Source organism: Vulpes vulpes, chromosome 8 (assembly GCF_048418805.1).
Source record: "Vulpes vulpes isolate BD-2025 chromosome 8, VulVul3, whole genome shotgun sequence".
Taxonomy (NCBI): domain Eukaryota; kingdom Metazoa; phylum Chordata; class Mammalia; order Carnivora; family Canidae; genus Vulpes; species Vulpes vulpes.
In genome coordinates this window covers 9,199,854-9,214,058 of record NC_132787.1, presented here as the reverse complement: position 1 = coordinate 9,214,058, position 14,205 = coordinate 9,199,854, and the positions used below count along the sequence as shown (strand labels likewise).

Below are 14,205 nucleotides of genomic sequence, written 5' to 3'. Positions count from 1 at the left end.
ATCTCAGGAAAGGGACACATCTCTCAAGCTTTCCGTAAGAGAAAAACAAATAGCCTTTCCTATGGAAAAAAAAAAAATGCACAATGTCCAGTACTAAAGCACAATGTTAGGTTCTGTTAGCACAACATTTCGGGATACTCTGAATTTTGTACCCCACCAACAATTCCAGTTTTTGTGGGGCTCTAAGTCACAAACAAACAAACTTAAAATTCTTGGAACTAAACCTTCTGAATCCAAATGAGTAAACACTTATTCACAGAAAACCTCATGAACTTTTCACTTCTTAATCAGATGTTCTGACTGAACTGAAGCCACAGCATCAAAATATCTATTAATCATTATGAATATTTAATTAAGGTGGGAACTTAGAGACAACTTAATGGTGAACTGGCCTGATTTCTTTTTAAACATAACTAGATGATACAAGCATCTCAAGTCAAGATGATTACAAGCCTAACTACAGAAAAATTATTTTCAAAATTCTATTGTTTACTAAGCAATAGTAGTTTTTAAATTACTTTTCTGTTATTTTCACTCTTCTTTCACTGATGGAGCAGAACAACGGGTATTTAAAAAGGGTGAAACCACATTCTTTTTATTGTTGGTGCAAAACTGTGGTACTGACTTCAGTTGACATTTCGCAGAAAGAATACTAAAGACCACTAATAAAACCTTCAAATAAATTTCAAGAGTCCACTGCAATGCTATGCTGATCAGCAGCACCTTTTAAGGAGGAGGAGAAACGAGAAGAGGTTCCAAGATGTCTTACTAAGGCAACCAGAGGGTCAAAAGATACCCCCAGGAAACAGGGAATTAAATAATTTTTTTTTTAGAAAATGGTGTTAAGGGGATCTGGTTGGATCAGTGGTTGAGCATCTGCCTTTGGCTCAGGTCATGGTCCCCGGGTTCCAGAATCCAGTCTCACATTGGGCTCCCTGCAGGGAGCCTGCTTCCTCTGCCTCTCTGTGTCTTTCTCATGAATAAGTAAAACCTTTTAAAAAATTATTTTAAATGACCTTCTTCAAGTGCCTGGTACATGGGCACCAGGAATATAGAAATCTAAACTTCTGACCTGAAAATAATACACAATTGGAATAGAGTGGACCCAAAAATGAGACTCCAAAGAATGGCAACCAGATGCCCTGCATGGTTAAGACCTAAGAAATATCACTTACCTAATGAGGTGTGATTTATTTTATCACACAACCTGGAAGGAATTCATTTATGTGATCTACATGCAAATTTGCCTTCAGTCACAAGGGAAAGCAAGTTGAGTAAATTCATCCTTTATTTTCCTGCTCATCAGAAAACAACAGAAGTCCACATTTTTTTTTTTCCTCGAGTATTTCAGACACAGAAAAACAAAGGTCTTAATGTTCTGGTACAGCTCATGAGAAAATAAATCAAGTGTAGTGTCTACTTGTTTGAGTCTATCCTTTTAATTCTGTGCAAATAATATTTATTGCATCTCTATCAAGTGCCCCACAGTGTACTGTGTGCTGGGATTACAAAGTTGAAAAGGGACAGGAATTTCTACTTAGTGTTCCTTAATTTAGAGACTTCTATGTGCTGATCAAAGAAATGAAATGCAAATTTTTTTTTCTCTTCTCCAAATTCAATTTTGTTCTGTAAAATCTGAGGCATTCCCCAAGAAAGAGATAAGATTTGAAAAAAATTCATATTGTGCATTTCCCTTACTTACCATTGGTTCTCAACCCTGAATACACATTAGAATTATCTAGAGTGCTTTTCAAAGACACAGATGCCCAGGCCACATACCAACTGGGTTCAGACACGCTGGCTAAGGGTGGGCTCCTTAGCACAGCATTGTTTCAAAAGCTGCTCAGGTCATTACAATGCATAGCGGGGATGGGACCACTGAAAAGAACACAGAACAATGTCTGACACCACAGGCACTCCATAAATGTTAGCCTTTACTCCTGCCATTATTATGTAATTTGAGATCAACTGTGAGACACCGTATAAAAAGAAGCAGCATGGTCAAGACTTCCACTGAAACGTAGAATCAAGTAAAAAGAAAAGATTATTGTTAAGAAGGCTTTGTCAAAGAAGGCTTTAAGCAGGAACAACATCTTAATCCACACCTTAATTTGGAAGGTATTTGGAACGACAAAGGATGAGAAAAGAAGGCATTCCAACAAAGAAAGGTGGCATGAACAAAAGGAAAGGAGGCAAGGAGTGACATGTAGGGCAGGTTAAGGAGACCAGCCCGGCTGCTGGCACAAGGCCCAAAGACTGAGCGTTAAGGAATGTAGTTGGGGTTGTTAACTGTAGCTGATGGAATGAAGGTGTTGAAGAATAGAGTATTTTTTATTTGATTTTATTGTCAAATGGGGATAAGTAAGGTCTTCCTGAATAGGTCGGTAATATGACAAAGCTGTATTTTAGGAAACTTCACCTGGCAGTATTGGATGTGATGTGGTGAAGCAAGGTGGAGCTACACGGAAGATTCCCACTGCAGAAATAACATAAGAATAGGTGATGATGTGCTAGCATCTTCTCTAGCCTCACATCATCAGCAGGTGGGTAGGGTCTGGCTTCTTCTCAAGCTGTAGAGCCCCGGTTCGCTGCAATCATCAAATATGATCACTACCTCTGCTGCCTCTCTCTTCACCGTATCTCCATCAGCAGCTCTGAAAAATCGAGCTAAATATGAGGAAACCCAATGCTCTTTTTTATTATACAGGCAATGTCACAGGGAGAATGGCGTAACGAGAGAATGGCATCTGTAGCTGTCAAATTCTAAAAGCTTTAATTAATGAAGCTCCTTGAGCAGCTCCGAGCTATATACCACTCTGTGTGACTAATTCTTGCATTGGTTCTACCCCAGCAGGAGATGGACCTGCAAGAATTGTACCTGAGAATGGTTACCCTGATTTTGCCCCGTGGCAGATTTTGAATGGGCTACAAATTTTGGCACCCCTCTCATTGAGAGGTGAGGTCTCAACTCCCCTTCCCTTGTATTTGAGATAGTCTTGCTGCCTTGTTTGACTAAAGAGTGTGGAAGAAGTGACATTCTAGAACTTCCATCCCTAGGCCATAAGAAGCCTTTGCAGGCACTGTCTGGTTCTTGGAATGTTTGCTCTTAGAACTCCCCTTTTCATAACCCAAGCATCGTGCTATTAGAAGCTCAACACACTTGGAAAGTCCATATGAGCAGTCTTTGTGGACATCCAGCCTAGTTGGGCCTTCACAAGATCAAGCCCTGGCTGCCATCTAACTGCAATGGGATTCCAAGGAAGAACCATCCAGCAGAGCCCAGTCAACCCACAAGACTGTGAGAGAATAAATTGTCCCTTTAAGCTTCCAACCTCAGAGAAGGCTTTTTACACAGAAATATCCCTTTTACCAATATTTTGCTTATGGTGGAATGGCAGGAAGGAGTCTTTCACATCTTTCGCTGTATGTTATCAGTGAGCTATTGCAGTATGTTTGAAAGTCAAACGCTGACTCTAATTTCTGTTCTTATTTTAAAATGATAACAGAAAGAGAGGCTCAAGGAGCTTCTATGAATGGATTATGGTTATATAATCAGTAATATAAAGACCTCAGACTTGAATCTAGGCTTTAAAATTACAGAAATGCTGCTAAAACCAGCTCAGAAAACTGCATTTTTAAATTTACCCAATTTGCCATTTTTGCTTTGGAGGAACTGTTGGCAAATATTTACTATAAAAAATAGGAACTGTTGGCAAATATTTACTATAAAAAATGCAGCCATAGGTCTGTTGCAACTCTTCAATTTGTAATGCAAAAGGACCTATAGAAATATGTAAACAATCAGGAGTGCCTCTTTTCCTGCTTTAAATAGGGCTGTCTTTTGGTTTCAGATCCAATATAACTACAGAATTGGTTCAGTATACCTAAACTCAATCCAGCCCTAGGGATAGTCTCTTTAAGAAATATGCCAGCAGTCATGGTTTTTATTCCCTTTTAATGTACAAAGATCTTCACAAAGAATAATTCCTTCACATATTTTTTTTTAAGAGAGTAGTGAGAGAGAGGGGGGCGGGGCAGGCAGAGGGAGAGGGAGAAAGAGAATCCTAAACTGCACGTGGAGACCAATGCAGGGCTCGATCTCACAACCCTGAGATCGTGACCTGAACCAAAATCAAGAGTCAGGCACTTAACCGACTGAGCCACCCAGGCTCCTCCACATATTTTAATTTTTACAGTTGTCAGAAATTTAACATTTTAAAGAACAAGAAATGGTGTGTCCTCTCAAGAGGACTGGTAAAAATGTACGTATCGTATATTCTATTTCTGACAGCCACTTTGCATTAATAAAATTAAGGTTGTTATGGCAAAGTACCTAAATGTGAAACAAAAGTGAAAAACCTAGTTCATCTCTGGAATACTGATAAACAAGAAGGCAATTAAGTATTCAGTAATATAGAAAAAGACGTGAATTTTTTTTTCTTTCCTTTTCCCAGATGCTTTGGTTCTGAAACCAAAAGTCTAAAAACTTTAGAGGCTTTTTGATCTTTGACTTCAGAGGGAATTTTAGTGCCTTCAAGTTTACTGTTCACATAACTCACAAGAATGTGCCCCTGAAATAGTCCCAACTAATAGCGGGTTGACAAAATGAATAACACTATTAAAAATGGAATCAGCTATGGTAACTTTATATAAAGTGATGAATCACTCAGCATTGCCAAATCAAGTACTGACTGGAGGCTAAAAAGAATAAAAGAGAGAAATTTCATTAAAAGTGGAAACATTACTGAAAGTAAAATAAAATATTTTGGAATAAAATATACAAGGGTCTGGTAAGCATATTATACATTAAGGCAAAAATCCAATTTCTTACTAAGAGAGTATAAAATAGGAAAGCATGATCTAATGAAGTCTTAAATAAGGATTCTAACAAGCATTCCTAGATAAAAATCATATTGTTTCTTTTTCCAATTTGCCTTTTTATTCCTGACAGACTCCAGGTGTATTTGAATGAAAACTTATACTGATTTAACTGATTTAAAAACTGTGTACCTCTGCTATAAAAAAAAATCACTGTAATTAGGAAAAAACTTTATTTAGAGCCAAGATTAAGTAGACAAACACTGCATTAGGAGCAACAAATCAAGTCCTCTTGAAAGATATAATAAGACGTAGTCTAAAGTCATAAATGATATCAACAACAGAAACAGGGTACTGAAGACAGGTTGAGTGAGATGTAAATTAAATATTCCATCATCACCCCACACACACCTAAGGACATATTTGTTTAAATATGTTAAAAAGAGCATTTCGCTTCTGTAAAAGCTTTCATGGCAAAGAATCTCAAAGTATCTAATGACCACATCACCTATGTTGCTTCCCTTACATTCATGTTGCTGCCATTTCTATCATTGTTCAGCACCAAACCTAAGCATAAAATGATTTTGTACGGCAAAGGAGATTTTTTTTTTTCTGGTGGGTATAAGAAAGGGGAAGAAGGTGACACACTCAAAGAGGGATACAGTGGAGTAAAATTCACAGCTTTGATTCTAATATCGGAGGCCCATTTATGGCAAATAAATGTGAATAAAATCACTATTGACAATCCTTTCAAACTGCCCACAACACATGGCATCCTTTGGCTTTCTGCAAATAACCCTGAACTCTCTGAATCCTATGTTTACTTATCCATAAATGTGCATGCAATTTTCTGGGCATTCAAACCACTGTGCCTTTTAAAATAACCCTCAAATCCCTTAAGTCAATAAAGTTCAGGGGAAAGTTCTAAAATGTTCCTACTTGCCTGCTGGATTTACTCCTCTTTTATTATTAAACCTCAATAGCTTCAATACATGTTAACAGATTGAGATTCCTTGTTGTTAAAGTGGAGTAGAGAAGCATATGTTAGGGGCTGGGAGTGGGATAGGTGCTAAAGCCAGAGGCAAGTTAAATACACATAAATTGCTACCCCATTGTAGTTCCAACTCAGGTGTTATTCTGTAAGGATGGTGGCTTACTGAGTCACTACTAGAAAGGAAGGGACTAATTAGTCCTGTTGGTTCTTTTCGCTGCAAGAATTTCTCCATGAATCTGAAGGAGGTCATAAACTTGGGGAACACAGAACCTTTTGTTCAGAGCTGATTCTCATGAACTGTATAAAGTTATTAATATGTTAATATAAATCTAAAGACATGTTAAGGAGATGCAAAAAAAATATAAACATGTTGTAAGAATATGGTTAACCACTATCTACAGATTCCACCAAAGGATGGCTGAGGTGATGGCTTGCAGAAGGAACCACTAGAACAGGGTCTATCCTATTCTTCTCTGGATTCTCCATTCTCCATTCTGGTTCCAGGTCAGCATCACTAACATTCGAGATGCTCTGATTTTAATTTGCCAAAACAAATCTAAAGCACAGTGAGAGCAAGAATAAGTGACAAATTCTGGCTTAATCAATTAGGTCACAAAGTCTTCAAATTGGACTAGACCAAACTAAGTACAGTTTAGTTTAAGACAGAGTCAAGGATTAACAGCTACATAGTAACTGGCACTGGGAAGTGGATACGAAAACTAGAATGCGCATTAAGTATTAATGGTAAGAAGCAATCCTAACAAGGGGCCAGAAAAATGCCATGGACCTGGTTCCATTTCTGTAGTATATAGTACAATTTAATTGACAAAATTATTTAAAAAAAAAAAGAAGAAGAAGAAGGACTCACTTATTCCAGAAGGAATATTTGCTTTCTAATCCTTTTAAGGAATAGATCTGGGACTCCTGGGTGGCTCAGCAGTTGAACACCTCCCTTTGGCCCAGGGCGTGATCCTAGAGACCCAGGATCGAGTCCCACATGGGGCTCCCTGCAGGGAGTCTGCTTCTCTCTCTGCCTGTGTCTCTGCCTCTCTCTCTCTGTCTCTCTCTCTGTCTCTCATGAATAATAAAATCTTTAAAAAAAAAAAAAAAGGAATAGATCTAATAATCAATAAATTGCATTCAGGAAATTATCTTTACGTCAAACATTTTTTAAAATGTTGAAAATAACAAATGTCATTAAGAAGCCAGGCTATTTAGACTTATTTTTGAATAAAACTCGTGACATAATCAAAAGAAATTTAAAATCTTCAGCTTTTTACACTTCAAGTCTCTCTCTTATATACAAAAACATGGATATTTTAATCTAGCACAATATTCACCAAATAATGACATTCATGAACTTTTGGGGAAGGATCTCTGATGATTCTAATCTAATTGGAAAATCTTCTGGTTTTCCTTAATAAACTAGAACAGATCCAAGGATTCAACCCTGGAGGTGAACTATTTACTACCTCGTATTGTGCTAAATGTGCCCCTCTTGAGCTTTGAGGAACGCCCTTTCATTTTTAAAGTTTCTAAACCAGTCTTTATAAACCACTTGACACCGTTATAGCCATGGAGTGGTTTTTTTCCTCCTCGAAATACTCAAAGACTTGCGAGTTTTCAGGGATGAAGCAGGGACAGCTACCCTCTCATTTATTACCTGTAAATCTGGGTTACTGCTTAACTGTCACCACCTTGCAGACCGATAGCAAGATAAATGAGAAGACCAATTTCTTTCCTTCTGGGCTCAGATACAAAATCACAACTGATTGATTATTGTGATACGTGTAATTGGTTATCACCAGTTTCTGATATTCAGTGAAAGGCTAATATAAGGAATACAAAGATATGGGGTGATTTTTGTCTCTTTCACAAGTCCACAGAGGTTTTCACTGTAACTTCTGACAAAACCAAATTAGCAAGTGAAGTAAATCACTATAGAAAAAAAAAAAAAAAAACCCTGGCCTACTAGGAAGATTAAAGCAGCTAACGATTATGAAAGTACTTGGTTAGCCACAGAGCAGTAGGAACACGGAATGTCAGCTCCACAGGGGAAGACACAGTCATCCGTTTTGTGTGCTGACTATCCCAATGGCCTAGAACAGAGCCTGACACATGGGAGATGGTCAGTAAGCATTTGGTGAATGAAGGAAATATATGGTATAATTAAAAATGGGTAACAAAGATAGTGAAGCAGAAATGCATGCGGTGGTATAAATCCCCTAGTTAAATGGTCCCATATTTCACTAATGCACCTTTAAATAAAAAAGAACTCTGGGGTTTTCTCACTCGACGTTCAGATTGGTGCACTCAACCAGTTAAGTTTGGAAAAAAGTGAGTAGTCAATATGGTGAAATGATTAAAGATCACATTTGTGATCCACTTCTAAGTAAGTGTCTAAAGGATCAGAAGGGGTTGTTTGCTGACCTTTCAGAGAGAAATATAAAGACCTACTGTTATCTTTCCAAAAACAGTAGCACTTCCATCTCCCTTATATTCTCTATAGAACATCAATCACTATGTCATCAGTCAGCTAATTTTCAGGTGATAGTAACCTTGTCAGTACTCATTATAACTTCATAATTCTACACAGTAGAGAAGAATTCCCACAACATTTGGTAGGACAAAAATCTGTCACTTAAATAAAAGTAGGGCAATGTTCAGAAAACTACATTCTATGTCAAATTACAGAGATAAATGAATGTAAATGCTGGTTTTCAGCAGCATACTTATAGGAAAAAATATAGAGAGTTTTAATTTTCTTAAGATACTTCTCTGGATTCAAAAATTAAATGGACTTCTTTTTTTTTTTTCAGTAAAATGTTATTCGTTCATATGAAAATTAACCTAGGAGAATATCAAATCTTCAATGAGGACCAAATATAATATTAGGAAAATGCATGCTTAAACTATATCAGAATATTCAAAGGGAAATATAAATTCTTTTACTCTCTCAATTATTCCAAAAACTCATGTTTGCATTTTGACACTTTAGAGTGTACAAGAATGAGTATATACTAGAATTTTTTTCAAAATGTAGTAAGGAGACCCTTTAGCCAATAATTGCAATATTTTGAATGAGAGAGATATACAAAATTCTTTTTCAGTTACTGAACTATCAGCATTTGATTTGCATTTTGTTTATTTAAAATTAATCTGTAAAATCTACAAAGGTGAAAATTCAGTAACTTTCAGTGGCTGAGTAACCAATCACAATCAGGAGCAATTTAAGAATCCTGAAAAATAACTTCTATGAACACAATGCCAAACCACTAAAAGTTATGCAAATCGCCCATCTATTTGAAAACGATGTTTTTTTTTTTCATGCCACAACATTATTTACTAACTCTTGTCTAGGTGCATCTGCTTTATACGTTTCTAATTTTCCAAATACTTCAGAAATAACAGAGAGGCCCAAATTCCCAAGGAACATAAACCCTGCCTTTAACTGTATCTGTTCTTTTCCCAAGGTGGGGGAAAAAAAAAAAAAAGGCTTCCTAGAATTTAGGTTTTACTCCACGTGAATGAGACCGGTGCTCATATAATCATATTTGTTCCATTCTGTTAGTAACCATTGCAAACTGAAAGACCGGGACAGGTTCTAAACATGTTAAATTCTATAAAGCCATTAGCCATAAATTTGATCCGGCAGTTTACTGGGACAATGGAATCTGCTGAAAAAGCGTCTATTAGTCACTCTGGACAAACGCATCGGGATTAAAAGAATGAGTGAGTTAAGATCGTCTAAGAAGGCAGAAAAAGAAAAAAGAAAAGGAAAAGAAAAAAAAAGAAAAGAAAAGAAACGAAGAGAGAGAAGGAAAGAAAAGGAAAAAGAGAAAGAAAGAAAGAAAGAAAGAAAGAAAGAAAGAAAGAAAGAAAGAAAGAAAGAAAAAAGAAGAAAAGAAAAGAAAAGAGAAGAAAAGAGAAGAAAAGAAAAGAAAGAAAAGAAAAGAGAAGAAAAGAAAAGAAAGAAAAGAAAAGAAAGAAAAGAAAAGAAAAAAGAAAAGAAAAGAAAAGAAAAGAAAAGAAAAGAAAAGAAAAGAAAAGAAAAGAAAAAAGAAAAGAAAGAAAAACTTAATCCAACTGGATCTCTGCTTCTGAGTTTCCAAGAGACTTTTCCTTCCTTTTCTGCCCATTCCGGCTGCGTCTCCAAGCGCTTCTGGCTAAAAGGGGACTAAACCGCCCGCATCCTCGTCCCAATCACACCGCTTAGGTTTTATGCGAAAACTGAAAACAAGCCCAGATGTCTTTCTTTGGGCAAATCCGCCCAGGTACTGCCGAATTTCCCATTCCAGGTGCCAGTTTCGCGTTCCGGCTCAGCACAAAGAGGAAGTGGGCCCCGATGCCCAAGTTTGCGCAGCGCCCGCCGCAGGAGCTCCGCGCGCGTCCCCGAGGCCCCCGGTCGCCGCAGGTCGGGGAGCCCAAGCGCGCACGGCGGGGCCCCGGGCCGGGCGGGAACCCCGCGGGGCAGAGCTGGGGGCGCGCGGCCTCGGGGACCCCAGCCGGCCGGGCCGAGACGCAGCGCTCGGGAAACCCCGCGCCACCGGCCCAGCCAGCCCGGGGATCCGGGGATCCGGGGATCCGGGGGCCGGGGTGCCCCTTCCCGCTGCCCCCGGGAGGTGCGGGCAGGGCGGCTCCGGAAGGGCCCGAGCGCCAGGGTGGCCCCACCACTTGCGGAAGGGAGCCCCGGAGGCAGGTGCGGGGATGCGGCGGGGACGCGGATGGGGCGGGGGTCCCAGCTGGCGGCGGTGGCGTCTCCGCCGAAGCTCCAGGCGCCCCGGGGCGCCCCCGGGCCAGCGCGGATGCGCGAGCGCCGAGGCCCGGGCTCCCCGCGCGCAGGGCGCACCGCCGAGCGCAGGGGTCCGGGTCCGGGTCCGGGACCGGCCGGGGGCGGGGGTGCGGGGGTACCCGGCTGCTCACCTGCGGCTGGAGGCTGGAAGCTACACTCCCGGGCCCCCGGAGCGCGGCCCGGCAGCCTGGCGCCGTCCGCCGAGGGGCCGAGCACTTGGAACGCCCAGCGCGTGCCGTAGGGGGCGCCGCCCGGGCTGCCCGGCTCCGCCGCGGGGCACAGCTTGAGCGGGACCGGGCTGGCCGGGAGGGGCCGGGGCTGCGCGCCCGCAGCCGACGCGGGGCCGTGGGGCGCGGGGGGCTGCGGCCCGGCCGGCGGGGCGCCCCCGGCCCGCAGCAGGTTCTCGATCAGGAAACTCTTGCCCAGGTGGCCAAAGCCGGGCGCTGCGGGGAAGTTGAGCAGCGCGGAGGACGCCACCACGTCCCAGTAGGCGCCGGCGGGGGCCGCCACGGCGCTCGGGAGCATAGTGCGCTGCGCGCCCGCCGCCGGCCCCGCCAGGAGGACCGGGCCCGAGGACGCCGGCCGCCGCGCGACGATATTATTTATTTGGGTTGGGCGGGTTTTTTTTTTTTTTAAAGGGTGGGAGGAGTGAGTGTGGGAGGGGGAAGCCGTGCGCGTCCCCGGCCCGCGGCGCAGGCTCTGGGGGCGCCCGGGGGAGTCCCTCTCGCGCCCTAAGCAGATCCGGACTTTTTTTTTTTTTTTTTTTTTTTTAGAAGGGCCGGAAGGTGTGTCCAGCCCATCCATTCATGTCACCCGGCCCACAAAGTCCCACAAAGTGACAGACGCGGCCCACAATAAGGGCGGCCCCCGAGAGTCTGAGCTTTGGCGAAGGGAGGGAGGGGATGCGAAGTGGGGAGGAGGTGGGCGTGGAGGGGGGACCCGGGCCGGGGACTGGGGGGGTGGGGACCCTGGAGCCCACGCTGCCCCCCGGGGGATGGAGCCCCGAGGAGGCCCGGAGACGCTCGCACCCAGAGGGCGGGCCACCTGTTGCTAGACCCCTGCTCTCCGGGGCTGGTGGCCCTTCTTCAGCTCGCAGGGGGCGTCATCCGCGGGAAGCCAGCAGCCCCCAGGGTGTGGAAAGGCATCAGGAAGGCCTCGAGTGCTGCTGACACTTGGTGGCCCCCCAGATGACAAAAAGTTTTGGAAGCAGTGGGTTGCACAGGAGGTGGACCCACACACCCACACACACACACACACACACACACACACACGCTCCCCTGCGCGCCCTGGTTAAGGCAAAGGAAATGAGTGTTTCTGGGAGACCTTTTAAGAAAACCCTAGTCTCTAGGAATTCGTTTCCAGTCACTCTTTTTTTTTTTTTAATTAATTTTTATTGGTGTTCAATTTACCAACATACAGAAAAACACCCAGTGCTCATCCCATCAAGTGCCCGTCACCCATTCCCCTCCAACACCCGCCCTCCTCCCCTTCCACCACCCCTAGTTCATTTCCCAGAGTTAGGAGTCTTTATGTTCTGTCTCCCTTCCTGATATTTCCCAACATTTCTTCTCCCTTCCTTTATATTCCCTTTCACTATTATTCATATTCCCCAAATGAATGAGAACATACACTGTTTGTCCAGTCACTCTTTAATGAGATTTTACTTAGCGATCACTCCAGAAGAGACGCTTTCATAAATTTTGATCTGGACAGAGGGATCTAGGTTGCAGTGGCTTGAATGGTTGGATCCGAAACCCAGGAAGAAAAGCCACCCAGGAAACCGAGTTTTCCTGGCCAAAAGTGGTCGGGGTCCTCCTCCACGGAAACCAGGAGGAGAACACTGAATTATTTAGGATCGCACTTGCTCTTCCCCGCACCACCAGCCCTTCCCCCCCCCCCTAGAAATTTGGCCAGTTTCCAATTTATTAACAGCCTGCTAGAGACTGGACATGCGAAAAAAGTGTGTGTGTGTGTGTGTGTGTGTGTAGTTAAAAGTTCTTCTAACCACAAAGCAATTTAAAAGCTCCTCATTTTAGAAACTGTATCAATGGAGTTTTAAAACTGTGACTTCACTGTCAATTAACAATTCCCATTGCGACTCTCCTGTGCAAATTTAGATGAATTTATTTAAAATAAGGTTTTTAAAGGATGTCTGAAAGGTTTGGGGTTGCATGTATGGTTTTCCTCTTTATCTGAATAATAATATGGTCCCTAGCTTCAGTTTACTTAAAAGCTGCCCAGAGTTGCCAGACTAGTGAGATAAATTTCCTTTTAAAAATTCACCTAGTTGAGGGGCGCCTGGGTGGCTCAGTGGTTCAGCGTCTGCCTTTGGCTCAGGTCGCGATCCCAGGGTCCTGGGATCGAGTCCCACATCAGGCTCCCTGTAGGGAGCCTGCTTCTGCCTCCGCCTGTGTCTCTGCCTCTTTGTGTGTGTGTCTCTCACAGATAAACAAAATCTAAAAAAAAAAAAAAAAATTCACCTAGTTGATTTGTTTCATTTATACTAGGTATGACATAGAAAGCTTTCTAGAAATCCACTCTCCCTACCTGCTGCTAAACGGAAGGGAAGTTATTTGCAAGGCTGGTGTGTGTTACTAATATTCATTCACTTTCTGATTTAGTCAACACACCTTTACTGATCATGTCATACTTACTGAGCACTTGCGGTGATCCTGGGAGTATGTCTATAGCGAGAAGAGAAAGGTCTGGTCCTTGCTTTGTAGGAGTTCAAAGCTTAGGCAGAAAAAGAAGCAATTATCTGAGGAAGGGATTGTAATTTGGAAGGAAAAGTGTGAGAAAACCTCCAGAGTAAGATTCCCCTAAACTGAATCTTAAAAGGTGAACAGTGGTTAGGGATGGGTTGTGAAGGAGTAACCTTTGAGATTAGCAAAGAGAAATTACATCATCCACGCCAGTCCACGTAGTATTTGCATTTGGCCAAGTATAGACTAAACTATTTGAATATGTTAACTTGTTTAACTTCATACTAATCTTCTAAGGTCGGTACTGTTACCAGCCTGGTGTTACTGATGGGGCACAGAAAACATAAATAACTTTCATATAGCTACCCAACTATCAGAGCGCTGAGGCTGAGATACAATCTAAGCTGGAAGATTCCAAAGCCTTAGAACCTGTAAGTTCAACTCTCACTCTCTTCACAAACCTACTTGTCAGGCTAAATGGTGTCATCTGGCCACTCAATGGAAGGTAAGAAACAAGGATTCTGTTGTTCTGTAATGGCAGGTGGCAATGAAGACTTAAGTTGAGAATAACTGTTGGATCATTCATCTTCCCCACAGCCAGGGAGAAAGCAATTGGAGAGATCTGGACATAAAGTGCTGTGGAGTTTAACAGAACTAATGGCAAGAAATTGGAATGGAGGGGATAAATATTACAGTGGGTTGAATCTATAGGATTGGATGATGTATTCTTTTTTATTTAAAGATGATTTATTTATTTATTTATTTATTTATTTATTTATTTATTTATTCATGAGAGACAGAGAGAGAGAGAGAGGCAGAGACACAGGCAGAGGGAGAAGCAGGCTCCATGCACTGGGAGCCCAATGTGGGACTCGATCCCAGGTCTCCAGGATCACGCC

General features: G+C 42.3%; 1 protein-coding gene across 1 annotated transcript in view; it reads right to left on the bottom strand.

Moving 5' to 3' along the window:
- The window catches only part of DBX2 (developing brain homeobox 2), a 37,260-nt gene extending 26,043 nt beyond the window's left edge, over positions 1 to 11,217 (bottom strand). The window contains exon 1 of the mRNA XM_072765495.1: positions 10,736 to 11,217. Within this exon, the coding sequence (XP_072621596.1) occupies positions 10,736 to 11,129 (394 nt within the window). The 5' untranslated portion in view covers positions 11,130 to 11,217. The remainder of the gene's footprint in view (positions 1 to 10,735) is intronic.
- Between the last annotated feature and the right edge of the window lie 2,988 nt (positions 11,218 to 14,205).